The sequence below is a fragment of the Heterodontus francisci genome, chromosome 9 (genome assembly GCF_036365525.1).
Source record: "Heterodontus francisci isolate sHetFra1 chromosome 9, sHetFra1.hap1, whole genome shotgun sequence".
Classification (NCBI taxonomy): domain Eukaryota; kingdom Metazoa; phylum Chordata; class Chondrichthyes; order Heterodontiformes; family Heterodontidae; genus Heterodontus; species Heterodontus francisci.
Genome location: NC_090379.1, coordinates 112337299 through 112353943, shown reverse-complemented (window position 1 = coordinate 112353943; position 16645 = coordinate 112337299). Strand labels below are relative to the sequence as shown.

Here is a 16645-nt window from a genome sequence, read left to right as displayed (position 1 = left end):
TGGGCTATTACGTCAATTATTTCTGTTTTGTTAGCACCAGGTTTGTCATGGAGTTCCCCAGGGGTCAGTGTTGGGACCCTGCTTTTCCTGATATATATTAATGGCCCAGTCCTTTGGTGTACAGGGAACAATTTCAAAGTTCGTGGATGATATGAAACTTGGAAGCATTGTGAACTGTGGGGAGGATGGTGTAGAACTGCAGAAGGACATAGACAAGTTGGTGGAATGGGCAGATAGGTGGCAGATGAAGTTCAATGCAGAGAAATGTGAATTGGTTCATTTTAGTAGGAAGAACGAGGAGAGACAATATAACATAAAGGGTACAATTCTAAAGGGGGTGTAGGAGCAGAGGGACCTAGGTGTATATGTGCATAAGTCATTGAAAGTGGCAGGACAGGTTGAGAGAGTTAATAAAGCATACAGTATCCTCGGCTTTATTAATAGGGGCATAGAGTACAAGAGCAAGGAAGTTATGTTGAACTTGTATAAGACACTAGTTTGGCCTCAACTGGAGCATTACGTCTAGTTCTGGGCGCCGCGCTTTAAGAAAGATGTGAGGGCATTGGAGAGAGTACAGAAAAGATTCACAAGAATGGTTCCAGGGATGAAGAACTTCAGTTCTGAAGACTGATGGGAGAAGTTTGGACTGTTTTCCTTGGAGAAGAGAAGGCTGAGAGGTGATTTTGATCGAGGTATTCGAAATCATGGGTCTAGACATAGTCGATAGAGAAAAACTGTTTCCACTCGTGAAAAGATTGAGAACGAGAGGGCACAGATTTAAAGTATTGGGTAAGAGAAGCAAAAGCAACACGAAGAAAAACCTTTTCATGCAGAGAGTGGTTAAGGTCTGGAATACGCTGCCTGAGAATGTGCTGGAGGCAGGTTCAATGGAAGCATTCCAAAGCGAATTAAACTGTTGTATGAAAAGGAAGAATGTGCAGATTTACGGGGAGAAGGCGGGGTGGGGGGATGGGCTGGTGCAGACACGATGGGCTGAATGGCCTCCATTCGCACTATAACAATTCTGTGATTTCTGTGGTTAACAAATGGTACAAGGACTAGGGGATATAGATTGAAAGTTTTGTGCAAAGGATGCAGGCGGAACATGAGCAAGCTCTTCTTTTCGCAAGGATTGTAATAACCTGAAACTTGCTGCCTACAAGGTTGGTGGAAGTGGAGACGATCAATTACTTTAAGAGGAAGTTGGATGGCCACCTAAGAGAAGTAAACTTGCAGGGCTAAGGGGAGCAAGCCGGGAAGTGGGACTGACTGGATAGCTCCGTGAGGAGCCGACATGGCCTCGATGGGCCAAATGGCTTTCTTCTGTGCTGTAAATAACCCTATGGCTGAGAGTATGAATGCAGCATGTGTGTCAAGAGCTACCGTTTATTAGCAGGTGGCTGGTAAGTGGGTTTTAATGGTACTGGGTGCCTTACCGCTGAAGTGGAAGGACAGTCATGCAGCTGATACATTAACCCTGCTTCTCTCTCTCCACAGATTATGGGGAACTCCATGAGTATTGCCAGCATTTTCTGTGTTTAGTTTTTGCATTAAATAAGTCTTTGAACAAATGAAAGGTTGACATTGCTGCGCTGGTAGAGACTGAGCGCATGGCCACTGCTTGACCGTCAGGGTGTGACGTAACCCGGAGACTCCGCCCCTGGCGGTGGCGTCACAAGCGGCGTGTATGACGTCGGGGAGGCGGGTCCAGGCCGTTTTCGACCGGAAGTTCAGTCAGAGCGCGCCGCCCAGCCAGCGCAGCAGAGCAGAGGACAGGCCAGGACAGCAGGGACCCTGAGTCAGCGACATGGGCTCCAGAGCATCCAGCCTCCTCCGGGATGAGGAGATCGAGGAAATCAAGAAGGAGACGGGCTGTGAGTAAGGGGCCTGCCGGTGGGTGGGGGGAAGAGTATGAAAGAGAGAGACAGACACGGGGGGGGGGGGAGGAAGAGAGACACCGGGGGGCGGGGGGGGAAGGAAGAGAGAGAGACACGGGGGGGGCGGGGGGAGGAAGAGAGAGAGACACGGGGGGGGGGGGGAAGAGAGACACCGGGGGGCGGGGGGGGAAGGAAGAGAGAGAGACACGGGGGGGGGGGGGGGAGGAAGAGAGAGAGACACGGGGGGGGGGGGAAGAGAGACACCGGGGGCGGGGGGGGAAGGAAGAGAGAGAGACACGGGGGGGGGGGGGAGGAAGAGAGAGAGACACGGGGGGGGGGGGAAGGAAGAGAGAGACAGATACGGGGTGGGGGGGGGGAGGGAGAGACAGACACGGGGGGTGGGGGGGGGGGGTATGGAGAAAGAGAGACACCGGGGGGCGGGGGGGGAAGGAAGAGAGAGAGACACGGGGGGGGGGGGAAAGGAAGAGAGAGACAGATACGGGGTGGGGGGGGGGGAGGGAGAGACAGACTGGGGGGGGGGGGGGTATGGAGAAAGAGAGACACCGGGGGGCGGGGGGGGAAGGAAGAGAGAGAGACACGGGGGGGGGAAGGAAGAGAGAGACACGGGGGGGGGAAGGAAGAGAGAGACACGGGGGGGGGAAGGAAGAGAGAGACACGGGGGGGGGAAGGAAGAGAGAGACACGGGGGGGGAAGGAAGAGAGAGACACGGGGGGGGAAGGGAGAAAGAGAGAGACACGGGGGGGGAAGGGAGAAAGAGAGACACGGGGGGTGGGGGGGAAGGAAGAGAGAGAGACACGGGGGGGGGGGAGGAAGAGAGAGAGACACGGGGGGGGGGGAAGGAAGAGAGAGACAGATACGGGGTGGGGGGGGGGGGGGAGGAAGAGAGACACCGGGGGGCGGGGGGGGAAGGAAGAGAGAGAGACACGGGGGGGGGGGGGAGGAAGAGAGAGACACGGGGGGGGGGGAGGAAGAGAGACACCGGGGGGCGGGGGGGGAAGGAAGAGAGAGAGACACGGGGGGGGGGGGGAGGAAGAGAGACACCGGGGGGCGGGGGGGGAAGGAAGAGAGAGAGACACCGGGGGGCGGGGGGGGAAGGAAGAGAGAGAGACACGGGGGGGGGGGGGGGAAGGAAGAGAGAGAGACACGGGGGGGGGGGAGGAAGAGAGAGAGACACGGGGGGGGGGAGGAAGAGAGAGAGACACGGGGGGGGGGGGAAAGGAAGAGAGAGATAGATACGGGGTGGGGGGGGGAGGGAGAGACAGACACGGTGGGTGGGGGGGGGGGGTATGGAGAAAGAGAGACACCGGGGGGCGGGGGGGAAGGAAGAGAGAGAGACACGGGGGGGGGAAGGAAGAGCGAGACACGGGGGGGGGAAGGAAGAGAGAGACACGGGGGGGGGGAAGGAAGAGAGAGACACGGGGGGGGGAAGGGAGAAAGAGAGAGACACGGGGGGGGAAGGGAGAAAGAGAGACACGGGGGGGTGGGGGGGAAGGAAGAGAGAGACACGGGGGGGGTGTGGGGGGGAAGGAAGAGAGAGACACGGGGGGGGGTGTGGGGGGGGAAGGGAGAAAGAGAGAGACACTGGGGGGGGAAGGGAGAAAGAGAGAAACACGGGGGGGGGAAGGGAGAAAGAGAGAGACACGGGGGGGGAAGGGAGAAAGAGAGAGACACGGGGGGGGAAGGGAGAAAGAGAGAGACACGGGGGGGGGAAGGGAGAAAGAGAGAGACACGGGGGGGTGGGGGGGAAGGAAGAGAGAGACACGGGGGGGGGGGGGAGAGAGACAGATACGGGGTGGGGGGGGGGAGGGAGAGACAGACACGGGGGGTGGGGGGGGGTATGGAGAAAGAGAGACACCGGGGGGCGGGGGGGAGAGAGAGAGTCACCGGGGGGGGGGGTGGGGGGGGGGGGAGAAGGGGAAAGAGAGAGACACGGCGGGGGGAGAGAGAGAGAGACACACACCGGGGGCGGGGGGGGGTGGTGGGGAAGGAGAGAGAGAGAGAGTCACTGGGGGGGGGGGGAGGAGGAGAAGAGAGAGAGAGTCACTGGGGGGGGGGGGGAGGAGAAGAGAGAGAGAGTCACTGGGGGGGGGGGGAGAAGAGAGAGAGAGTCACTGGGGGGGGGGAGAAGAGAGAGAGAGTCACTGGGGGGGGGGAGAAGAGAGAGAGAGTCACTGGGGGGGGGGAGAAGAGAGAGAGAGTCACTGGGGGGGGGGAGAAGAGAGAGAGAGTCACTGGGGGGGGGGGAGAAGAGAGAGAGAGTCACTGGGGGGGGGGAGAAGAGAGAGAGAGTCACTGGGGGGGGGGAGAAGAGAGAGAGAGTCACTGGGGGGGGGAGAAGAGAGAGAGAGTCACTGGGGGGGGGAGAAGAGAGAGAGAGTCACTGGGGGGGGGGAGAAGAGAGAGAGAGTCACCAGGGGGGGGGGGAGAAGAGAGAGAGAGTCACCGGGGGGGGGGGGGGAGAGAGAGAGAGACACCGGGGGGCGGGGGGGGAGAGAGAGAGAGAGAGAGTGAGAGAGACACACACACCACGGGGGTTGGGGGGTGGGTGGCGGGAAGGAGGAGAGAGAGACACCAGGAGGGGGGGGTGGGGAGGAGAGAGAGAGAGACAGCAGGGGGGAAGGGGGGAGGAGAGAGAAAGAGACACCGGGGGGGGGGGGGGGGAAGGAGGAGAGAGAGGGAGAGAGAGACGGGGTTGGGGGGGTTTGGGAGAGAGAGACGGGGGGAGGGAGAGTGGGTGGGAGCGAGACAGGGAGGTGGTTGGGAGAGAGACAGACAGGAAAGGGGGGAGAGAGAGACAGGGAGGGGGGAGGGAAAGAGAGAGAGTGTGGATAGACAGGGAGAGGGAGACAGGGAGGGAGAGTGCGAAGGAGACGGATGGAGTGAGCGAAGGGGGGAGAGAGAGAGAGAGAGACGGAGGGAGGGAGTGAACGAAGGGGAGAAAGGACGGAGGGAGTGAGCGAAGGGGAGAGAGACGGAGGGAGTGAGCGAAGGGGAGAGAGACGGAGGGAGTGAGCGAAGGGGAGAGAGACGGAGGGAGTGAGCGAAGGGGAGAGAGACGGAGGGAGTGAGCGAAGGGGAGAGAGACGGAGGGAGTGAGCGAAGGGGAGAGAGACGGAGGGAGTGAGCGAAGGGGAGAGAGACGGAGGGAGTGAGCGAAGGGGAGAGAGACGGAGGGAGTGAGCGAAGGGGAGAGAGACGGAGGGAGTGAGCGAAGGGGAGAGAGACGGAGGGAGTGAGCGAAGGGGAGAGAGACGGAGGGAGTGAGCGAAGGGGAGAGAGACGGAGGGAGTGAGCGAAGGGGAGAGAGACGGAGGGAGTGAGCGAAGGGGAGAGAGACGGAGGGAGTGAGCGAAGGGGAGAGAGACGGAGGGAGTGAGCGAAGGGGAGAGAGACGGAGGGAGTGAGCGAAGGGGAGAGAGACGGAGGGAGTGAGCGAAGGGGAGAGAGACGGAGGGAGTGAGCGAAGGGGAGAGAGACGGAGGGAGTGAGCGAAGGGGAGAGAGACGGAGGGAGTGAGCGAAGGGGAGAGAGACGGAGGGAGTGAGCGAAGGGGAGAGAGACGGAGGGAGTGAGCGAAGGGGAGAGAGACGGAGGGAGTGAGCGAAGGGGAGAGAGACGGAGGGAGTGAGCGAAGGGGAGAGAGACGGAGGGAGTGAGCGAAGGGGAGAGAGACGGAGGGAGTGAGCGAAGGGGAGAGAGACGGAGGGAGTGAGCGAAGGGGAGAGAGACGGAGGGAGTGAGCGAAGGGGAGAGAGACGGAGGGAGTGAGCGAAGGGGAGAGAGACGGAGGGAGTGAGCGAAGGGGAGAGAGACGGAGGGAGTGAGCGAAGGGGAGAGAGACGGAGAGGGAGTGAGCGAAGGGGAGAGAGACGGAGAGGGAGTGAGCGAAGGGGAGAGAGACGGAGAGGGAGTGAGATGGAGGGAGTGAGCGAAGGGGAGAGGGACACGGAGGGAGTGAGCGAAGGGGAGGGAGAGAAAGAGAGAGAGAGAGACTGAGGGAGGGAGCGAAGGGGAGAGAGACGGAGGGAGGGAGGGAGGGAGCGAAGGGGAGGGAGACGGAGGGAGGGAGGGAGCGAAGGGGAGGGAGACGGAGGGAGGGAGCGAGCGAAGGGGAGGGAGACGGAGGGAGGGAGCGAGCGAAGGGGAGGGAGACGGAGGGAGGGAGCGAGCGAAGGGGAGGGAGACGGAGGGAGGGAGCGAGCGAAGGGGAGGGAGACGGAGGGAGGGAGCGAGCGAAGGGGAGGGAGACGGAGGGAGGGAGGGAGCGAGCGAAGGGGAGGGAGACGGAGGGAGGGAGGGAGCGAGCGAAGGGGAGGGAGACGGAGGGAGGGAGCGAGCGAAGGGGAGGGAGACGGAGGGAGGGAGGGAGGGAGCGAGCGAAGGGGAGGGAGACGGAGGGAGGGAGACGGAGGGAGGGAGACGGAGGGAGCGAGCGAAGGGGAGGGAGACGGAGGGAGGGAGGGAGGGAGCGAAGGGGAGGGAGACGGAGGGAGGGAGGGAGCGAGCGAAGGGGAGGGAGACGGAGGGAGGGAGGGAGACGGAGGGAGGGAGGGAGGGAGCGAAGGGGAGGGAGACGGAGGGAGGGAGGGAGCGAAGGGGAGGGAGACGGAGGGAGGGAGGGAGCGAAGGGGAGGGAGACGGAGGGAGGGAGCGAGCGAAGGGGAGGGAGACGGAGGGAGGGAGGGAGCGAAGGGGAGGGAGACGGAGGGAGGGAGCGAGCGAAGGGGAGGGAGACGGAGGGAGGGAGCGAGCGAAGGGGAGGGAGACGGAGGGAGGGAGGGAGGGAGACGGAGGGAGGGAGGGAGGGAGACGGAGGGAGGGAGCGAGCGAAGGGGAGGGAGACGGAGGGAGGGAGCGAGCGAAGGGGAGGGAGACGGAGGGAGGGAGCGAGCGAAGGGGAGGGAGACGGAGGGAGGGAGCGAGCGAAGGGGAGGGAGACGGAGGGAGGGAGCGAGCGAAGGGGGGAGAGTGCGAAGAGGACGGAGACAGAGGGAGTGAGCGAAGGGGAGAGAGGCGAAGCGGAGGGACTGAGCGACAGGGAGGGAGTGAGCAATGGGGAGGGAGACGGAGGGAGAGTGCGAAGGAGAGGGAGGGATGGAGAGCGCGAAGGAGAGGGAGGGATGGAGAGCGCGAAGGAGAGGGAGGGATGGAGAGCGCGAAGGAGAGGGAGGGATGGAGAGCGCGAAGGAGAGGGAGGGATGGAGAGCGCGAAGGAGAGGGAGGGATGGAGAGCGCGAAGGAGAGGGAGGGATGGAGAGCGCGAAGGAGAGGGAGGGATGGAGAGCGCGAAGGAGAGGGAGGGATGGAGAGCGCGAAGGAGAGGGAGGGATGGAGAGCGCGAAGGAGAGGGAGGGATGGAGAGCGCGAAGGAGAGGGAGGGATGGAGAGCGCGAAGGAGAGGGAGGGATGGAGAGCGCGAAGGAGAGGGAGGGATGGAGAGCGCGAAGGAGAGGGAGGGATGGAGAGCGCGAAGGAGAGGGAGGGATGGAGAGCGCGAAGGAGAGGGAGGGATGGAGAGCGCGAAGGAGAGGGAGGGATGGAGAGCGCGAAGGAGAGGGAGGGATGGAGAGCGCGAAGGAGAGGGAGGGATGGAGAGCGCGAAGGAGAGGGAGGGATGGAGAGCGCGAAGGAGAGGGAGGGATGGAGAGCGCGAAGGAGAGGGAGGGATGGAGAGCGCGAAGGAGAGGGAGGGATGGAGAGCGCGAAGGAGAGGGAGGGATGGAGAGCGCGAAGGAGAGGGAGGGATGGAGAGCGCGAAGGAGAGGGAGGGATGGAGAGCGCGAAGGAGAGGGAGGGATGGAGAGCGCGAAGGAGAGGGAGGGATGGAGAGCGCGAAGGAGAGGGAGGGATGGAGAGCGCGAAGGAGAGGGAGGGATGGAGAGCGCGAAGGAGAGGGAGGGATGGAGAGCGCGAAGGAGAGGGAGGGATGGAGAGCGCGAAGGAGAGGGAGGGAGGGAGAGCGCGAAGGAGAGGAAGACGGGGACGGAGGGAGAGCGCGAAGGAGAGGGAGGCTGGGACGGAGGGAGAGCGCGAAGGAGAGGGAGGCTGGGACGGAGGGAGAGCGCGAAGGGGAGAGAGAGGGACGGAGGGAGAGCGCGAAGGGGAGAGAGAGGGACGGAGGGAGAGCGCGAAGGAGAGGGAGGCGGAGTGTGGGAGCGAAGGGGAGGGAGAGGCGGCGGGAGGGAGGGAGCGAAGGGGAGAGAGACGAGGAGGGCGGGAGCGAAGGAGAGAGAGACAAGGAGGGAAGGTGTGTGAAGGAGAGCGAGCGAGACAAGGTGGGAGTGTGAAAGGGAGGGAGAGTGCGAAAGAGAGAGAGATAGACAGGAAGGGAAGGACAGGCAAGGAAGGAGAGACAAACAGACAGGAGAGAGACTGGGACACGCATTTTGCTGTGCCAGTTTAGCTCTGGTTGCCTGCCACTGCTGATAATGTACTTGTGTTTGAGAACTGCCCTTGTGTTGTTTTATGTCCAATGAGGGCTGATTTCATGCGGGGCCGTGAACAGCTGCCCTGTCACTGAAGTGGGAAGATCATCCGCTGATCCTGAGCTATGTCTGATTTCTCTCTGTTTTTCCTTTAACAGTCTCTCACAGCCAGATTACACGCCTGTACAGCAGGTTCACCAGCCTCGATAAGGGGGAGAATGGCACCCTTTGGTAAGGAAGTACAATCCCTTGGGAACAGCTAATTCAGACAATACATTTCCTGTTTGCAGCAGACTCTGGCTCCCCAGGTATTGTTGGGCTCACTCGTAGAGTAGTGAGCAGGATTCCAGTGCATCAAGGCAGACTGTCTGTCAGAGTTTATTATTCACTTACAGGAAGGAGCAAAGTGAATTGTAACGCAGGGAGGGGATGTGTAAGGCCGTCCAAGGTTGCCAAAATTGGAGAAGGAGAGGAATCGTTTAGTTTGTGTAAGGATTTCACCACCTGCGTTTAGAATACAAACCATGCAAGGATCAAGTGAGACACTGTAGTTATTTTCTCACTTGAAAAGATTTAATTTGACAAGCAGACACAACAGTTTTTATTCAACAGAAAGTAGTAGATTCTCATACAACTTTTTCTAGCAAGTATAACTCAAGGATTGATCAAGTCCTGTCTTGGGAGAATAATAAGGTTCCTCTCCTACACTGCCTTGTTCTCATGTTGCATGTGGTTCTCTCGAAAACCCTTGCACAAGGGGCTGGTTTTTGTTTGCCTTTAAATCTGTTGTCAAACATCATACCATATTCAAATTGTTTTCAATTAAAATGCTACAGAATTTCTCCTCATTTCCTCAGCCTATATAGCTTACCAAGGCCAGACTTGCTGACTCATCCTACCTGTTGATTTAGCAACACTGCACCCTGCGAGGATGTACTAAAGAAAATATCATGATCCTTTCCAGGACGTCACTGGCCTAATTTCTCAGCATTCGCATTTTGGCCAAGTTGACACTTGTGTTCCAAGTAATTGAGGGTTTCAGGTCAATTCCTTTTAATCTTTTTTTAAAACAAGCACTGAAAGTCTATATGGAAAAATGCAAACTATACGTGTATAAAGATGTAACCTGGCACTGGTCGCGCAGCAACACGGGATGGATCAATGTGACCGCACCCACTCGCTTTCTGATCTTGGTGGCACAGCTTCAGGTAGGCAGTATGTCGGGGATGGGGAGGGAGAGCTGTCATTGAAGACCAGATTCAGAGTCTCCATGGCACAGCTGAGGAACAGGTCAACCAGGTGTGGGTTGGTGTGTGTTGCATGACAAGGGAGCAGCAATACTGCAATTAAGTAAAAATGCTTTTTAAGAAGGTCAGTGCCTGTACAGAACAGATAGCATATTGCAGTCAGTGGAATGTCTTTGTCTATGTTTGGGTGCCCAGAGAAGACATGGAGGACTCCAGGTCAAGTAATGAGGGTGAAGTGAAGCTCCCTGTACTTTGTCCCAATCTCCATCTCAGAACAGCACCACAGACTGCGGTCAGCTGTTGGGGAATTTGCTGACTTGTGCCAGTTATGATCAGTTCAGTACTGTAATTGTGCCCACTAGGATCTGGGTCAAGACTGAATAAGCTCTGCCAGCTGTTTGGTCATCCTGTCAGTCAGGGTTGGATCGAGAGCATGGGCTAGAAAAGAATGTTCCAGCACAGAGCTGGTCATTCAGCCCATCAATTCTGCATTGGTAATTTTCTCCACATAGCTACCTAATCTAATCCTAGTCGTCTTCCCTTGAATATTCCTGTTTGGCACGAAACTGACAAATTCCCTTTTTAAAACAATGTATGGCTCTTCATTTGTGGCTTATGACAGAATTCCACGTTCTAACTGCTCTTGACAAAAAAATTTTTTTTAATGTCCCCTTAAACTCATTTTGTGATTATCTTAAATTTGTGCCGCACCCGTTACTTTCTTAGTGACTAGTGGAAACAATCTCTCACTAGTTACCTTATCATAAACTATTGTAATCTTGAAGTCTCTTAGCAGGTCAACCATTCGTCTTCCCAGTTGCATGAAGAAAAGTTCTGATTTCTCAAGACTCTCTTCATGACTATAGCAATCAAGTGAGTCAGGGGAGTGTCTGAGAAAACTATAGTTATCAGGAGATACTTGAGGGGCTTATAAGAGAGATGGACATGGAGCTAAGCAATTACCTGTTCAGTAATTTTAGAGAGGAGAAGTAGGCCAGAGATTGTGACAGTGACTTAAAAAAAACTTGCATTTATATAACACCTTTCACAACCACCAGAGGTCTCAAAGTACTTTTCATGTGTCACTTGTAACATAGGAAATGCAGCAGCCAATTTGCACACAGCAAACTCCCACAAACAGCAACGTGATAATGACCAGATAATCTGTTTTGTTATGTTGAGATGAATTTTGGCCAGGACACTGGGAATAACTACCCTTCTCCTCTTTGAAATAGCGCCATGGGATCTTTTGCATCCACCTTAGAGGGCAGAAGGGGCCTCGGTTTAACAGCTTATCCGAAAGACGGCATCTCCAACAGTGCAGCACACCCTCAGTATTGCACTGGAGTGTTGGCCTTGATTTTTGTGCTCAAATCCTGGAGTGGGACTTGAACCCGGAACCTTCTGACTCGGGCAAGAGTGTGACCAACTGAGCTGACACCGTTAAAATTCCACAAAAATGTTTCAGGGCGGTGAATTTTTTTCTCCTGCTAAACTTCACATATTAGTGCAGCCTGATGAGAAATCCTGATCCACTATTAAATGGATAATTTAATGGCTTGTGGTTCCTAAATTGATTTGTCCTCAGCTGTTGCTTGAACCTGATTAATGGATGAGTACATGTCATCCTAAATTACATCAGCTCTCGGCAGAAGACAAGTTTTACATTTCAGGAAACTCTGATTTTGAAGAGTTGCCTATTATTGAAGGCACAAAACAACTATTATGAGATGACATAATTTTCTCAAGCGCAGCAAGTCGTGTGTTATCCTGATGAATGACTTCTTCCATTGTGACATCCAGAGAAATACAACAGGTTACTCATTAACCATCCAGCTCCAGTGAAAAGGTTCCCATTTCTCAAGTCCCTGTTCATGACTGTAACCGCTCAATTCTACTAACAATCTTGACAGTCGGGAATACTTGGGGTGAGAAACTGTAGTTATGAGGGGAGTCTTAAGATGCGGGGTCTTCGTTCACTGTAACACAGAAGGCTGAGGAAATTTAATTGAGGTTTTTATAATTATGCAGAGTTCTGATGGAGTGAATAGGGAAATGCTATCTCCTCTAGCTGAGTCAATGAGAAGGGGTCATCAATTGAAAGTCCACCTGGAGCAAAGGGAGGGGTTAGAAATGGTTTTGCACAGAGGTTTTATGGATTGCTTTGCTGCAGGAAGCAGTTACATCTTTTAAGAGAAAACAAGATACATGTTTGAAGCAGAGAAAGCTACGGGGAGAGAGAAGGGCGTGGTTTAGGATTGTTATAGGGCTACAGGGAGAGTGGGCGTGGTTTGGGATTGATACACGGCAATGGGGAGAGCAGGGCAGAGGGTGAAGCAGTGGGCTTAGTTTGGGATTGATACAGGTCTGTAGAGTGAGACTGGGGCAGTGGGAATGGTTTTGAATTGATGCAGAGCTTTGGGGAGAGAGGGGCTTTGGCCACCTTTCTATACACCGATGGTTTGGTAAATCTATGCTGCACCTTTTCTGTTTTTATACTCCAACTGCAGCCTACGGTCTTGTAGAAGTTTGATGTTACCTCTTTGCTTCAGTATTCTGTGTGTTTGGGTTTTGCTCCTCATCTCTGTATCCATTCAATTAAGGATCTGCCATCTTCCCTCGTTCTTGGTTGCAGATTGTGCTGTGGGACTGTGCTATCCTCTGTACCACCCATCCCCAGGCATTCCAATGCTGGAGCAGTCAGTCGTCTCATATTTTGTGGTGGATATAAAATGGCCATCACCCAATGTTTGCTATCAGAGAAGTTTCCCTGTATACACGTTTCAGAAAAACTCTCCTTGTCCTGAAGGTGAAGATCACTACTAGGGCACAGTTCCACAGATACAGGCTGTGCTCGAGTACCTCGCACAAGAAATAGTTCTTCACGTGTGAGCCTCAACTGTGTTGGCAGGCTATTCACCCATAGTAGGCATCACAAAGTCCTAAGATCCATCACATTAGCAATAGGGCCACTAGTGAGAGGTAGAGCCCAGGCTAGATATCACACCCTTCCCCCCAACCCCCCGCCCTGTGGAAGTTGAGACCAATTATTGCACTTTTAATCACACCCAGGGGTAAAATCAGCAAACTTAACAGATCAAGTCTGGAACCGCATTGGTTTGAGCTGTCAGTCTCTAGAACATGTGTGGGGGTGAGTCCTCACTCACATAGGTAGGAAGAGAGATGGGGATTTAAGGCAGAAATTCAGGGAGCTAGGGTGGAAGCTTAGAGCAAGAACAACCAGAGTTGTTATCTCTGGGTTGTTGCCCGTGCCACGTGCTAGCGAAGAGAGGAATAGGGAGAGAGAGGAGTTGAACACGTGGCTGCAGGGATGGTGTAGGAGGGAGGGTTTTGGTTTCCTGGATAATTGGGGCTCTTTCTGGGGTAGGTGGGACCTCTACAAACAGGATGGTCTTCACCTGAACCAGAGGGGTACCAATATCCTGGGGGGGAGATTTGTTAGTGCTCTTCGGGGGGGTTTAAACTAAATCAGCAGGCGAATTGTAGTTCCAGTGTACAGGCTGTTGAGAGTAGTGAGGTTGGGGATAAGGTTACAGGGACGCAAGAGGGCACTGGCAAGCAAGAACTTGGTTTAAAGTGTGTCTACTTCAACGCCAGGAGCATCCGGAATAAGGTGGGTGAGCTTGCAGCATGGGTTGGTACCTGGGATCCTGATGTTGTGGCCATTTCAGAGACATGGGTAGAGCAGGGGCAGGAATGGATGTTGCAGGTTCCGGGATTTAGATGTTTCAGTAAGAACAGAGAAGAGGGTAAAAGAGGGGGGGGTGTGGCATTGTTAATCAAGGAAAGTATTACAGCGGCAGAAAGGACGTTTGAGGACTCGTCTACTGAGGTAGTATGGGCCGAGGTTAGAAACAGGAGAGGAGAGGTCACCCTGTTGGGAGTTTTCTATAGACCTCCGAATAGTTCCAGAGATGTAGAGGAAAGGATAGCGAAGATGATTCTCGACAGGAGCGAGAGTAACAGGGTAGTGGTTATGGGGGACTTTAACTTTCCAAATATTGACTGGAAATACTATAGTTCGAGTACTTTAGATGGGTCTGTTTTTGTCCAGTGTGTGCAGGAGGGTTTTCTGACACAGTATGTGGACAGGCCAACCAGGGGCGATGCCACATTGGATTTGGTACTAGGTAATGAACCCGGCCAGGTGTTCGATTTAGATGTAGGTGAGCACTTTGGCGATAGTGATCACAATTCGGTTAGGTTTACCTTAGCGATGGGCAGGGACAGGTATATACCGCAGGGCAAGAATTATAGCTGGGGGAAAGAAAATTGTGACGCGATTAGGCAAGATTTAGGATGTGTAGGATGGGGAAGGAAACTGCAGGGGATGGGCACAAACGAAATGTGGAGCTTATTCAAGGAGCAGCTAATGCGTGTCCTTGATAAGTATGTACCTGTCAGGCAGGGAGGAAGTTGTCGAGCGAGGGAGCCGTGGTTTACTAAAGAAGTTGAAGCGCTTGTCAAGAGGAAGAGGGCGGCTTATGTTAGGATGAGACGTGAAGGCTCAGTTAGGGCGCTTGAGAGTTACAAGCTAGCCAGGAAGGATCTAAAGGGAGGGCTAAGAAGAGCAAGGAGAGGACACGAGAAGTCATTGGCGGATAGGATCAAAGAAAACCCTAAGGCTTTCTATAGGTATATCAGGAATAAAAGAATGACTAGAGTTAGATTAGGGCCAATCAAGGATAGTAGTGGGAAGTTGTGTGCGGAATCAGAGGAGATAGGGGAAGCGTTAAATGAATATTTTTCGTCAGTATTTACAGTAGAGAAAGAAAATGTTGCCGAGGAGATTACTGAGATACAGCCTACTAGGCTAGATGGGATTGAGATTCACAAGGAGGAGGTGTTAGCAATTTTGGAAAGAGTGAAAATAGATAAGTCCCCTGGGCCAGATGGGATTTATCCTAGGATTCTCTGGGAAGCCAGGGAGGAGATTGCAGAGCCGTTGTTGTTGATCTTTATGTCGTCATTGTCGACAGGAGTAGTGCCGGAAGACTGGAGGATAGCAAATGTTGTCCCCTTGTTCAAGAAGGGGAGTAGAGACAGCCCTGGTAATTATAGACTTGTGAGCCTTACTTCGGTTGTGGGTAAAATGTTGGAAAAGGTTATAAGAGATAGGATTTATAATCATCTTGAAAAGAATAATTTCATTTGCGATAGTCAGCACGGTTTTGTGAAAGGTAGGTCGTGCCTCACAAACCTTATTGAGTTTTTCGAGAAGGTGACCAAACAGGTGGATGAGGGTAAAGCCGTGGATGTGGTGTATATGGATTTCAGTAAGGCGTTTGATAAGGTTCCCCACGGTAGGCTATTGCAGAAAATACGGAAGTATGGGGTTGAAGGTGATTTAGAGCTTTGGATCAGAAATTGGCTAGCTGAAAGAAGACAGAGGGTGGTGGTTGATGGCAAATGTTCATCCTGGAGTTTAGTTACTAGTGGTGTACCGCAAGGTTCTGTTTTGGGGCCACTGCTGTTTGTCATTTTTATAAATGACCTGGATGAGGGTGTAGAAGGGTGGGTTAGTAAATTTGCGGATGACACGAAGGTCGGTGGAGTTGTGGATAGTGTCGAAGGGTGTTGTAGGGTACAGAGGGACATAGATAGGCTGCAGAGCTGGGCTGAGAGATGGCAAATGAAGTTTAATGCGGAGAAGTGTGAGGTGATTCACTTTGGAAGGAGTAACAGCAATGCAGAGTACTGGGCTAATGGGAAGATTCTTGGTAGTGTAGATGAGCAGAGAGATCTTGGTGTCCAGGTACATAAATCCCTGAAAGTTGCTACCCAGGTTAATAGGGCTGTTAAGAAGGCATATGGTGTGTTAGCTTTTATTAGTAGGGGGATCGAGTTTCGGAGCCACGAGGTCATGATGCAGCTGTACAAAACTTTGGTGAGGCCGCACCTTGAGTATTGCGTGCAGTTCTGGTCACCGCATTATAGGAAGGATGTGGAAGCTTTGGAAAGGGTGCAGAGGAGATTTACTAGGATGTTGCCTGGTATGGAGGGAAGGTCTTACGAGGAAAGGCTGAGGGACTTGGGGTTGTTTTCGTTAGAGAGAAGGAGGAGGAGAGGTGACTTAATAGAGACATACAAGATCATCAGAGGGTTAGATAGGGTGGATAGTGAGAGTCTTTTTCCTCGGATGATAGCAAACACGAGGGGACATAGCTTTAAGTTGAGGGGTGAAAGATATAGGACAGATGTTAGAGGTAGTTTCTTTACGCAGAGAGTAGTAGGGCCGTGGAACGCCCTGCCTGCAACAGTAGTAGACTCGCCAACTTTAAGGGCATTTAAGTGGTCATTGGATAGACATATGGATGAAAATGGAATAGTGTAGGTCAGATGGTCGGCGCAACATCGAGGGCCGAAGGGCCTGTACTGCGCTGTAATGTTCTAATGTTCATAAAAAAAAGTCGCTTGTACCATTTTAGATCTATTTCATATTCTGATGAAAGTTCCTTTCGGCAAAGGGGATCTGTGAAGGGCTGGCTGACACAGGACAGAGAAGTTTAATTTTTGTAACCTTGGAATGCTGCTGCTATGTTGTGAAAGCTATAAGGAGGAGGAAAGCTGATCGCTCACTCACTTGTCAATATGATGACTCAGCTATGTAACATCTAACAGCATGTTGCTTCATGGTTTGTCTCTGGCACAGTCTGAGCATGCTTTTCAAAGTTAGATTACTTCCTGTAGGACAGCAGCTCTCATTACAAGTTAAAAGCAGTTATTGTACTTTCAGGTTTCACCCAGATTAAACTAGCTCCAGCCAAGTCACCTCCATGGTGAGGGCAAGGTCACAGACAACTTCCTTCAGAATGAAAGGAAGCAGTCTGTTCATCTTACAGTCAGACAGTTTTGCGTCACCGTCAAGATTCTGGGACAAATCAATACCAGCTTCATTAGTTTGCTTTGTGTAGCCCTCTTCCCGCCAGCCTCCATTGGTGGCTGAACCTTCTAAAAAGAAAGAACCTGTATTTATACAGTGGCTTTCACAACTTCAGAATGTCCCAAAGAGCCTTGCAGCCAATGAAGTAATTTTTTGAAGTGTCATCTCTGT

The 16645-nt window shown here is 53.7% G+C and overlaps 1 protein-coding gene across 1 annotated transcript in view; it reads left to right on the top strand.

The window, feature by feature from the left end:
* The first annotated feature begins 1716 nt into the window (after positions 1 to 1716).
* Positions 1717 to 16645, top strand: part of chp1 (calcineurin-like EF-hand protein 1) — a 46299-nt gene continuing 31370 nt past the window's right edge. The window contains exons 1-2 of the mRNA XM_068039694.1: positions 1717 to 1874; positions 8482 to 8554. Coding sequence (XP_067895795.1) covers positions 1808 to 1874; positions 8482 to 8554 — 140 coding nt within the window. The 5' untranslated portion in view covers positions 1717 to 1807. The remainder of the gene's footprint in view (positions 1875 to 8481; positions 8555 to 16645) is intronic.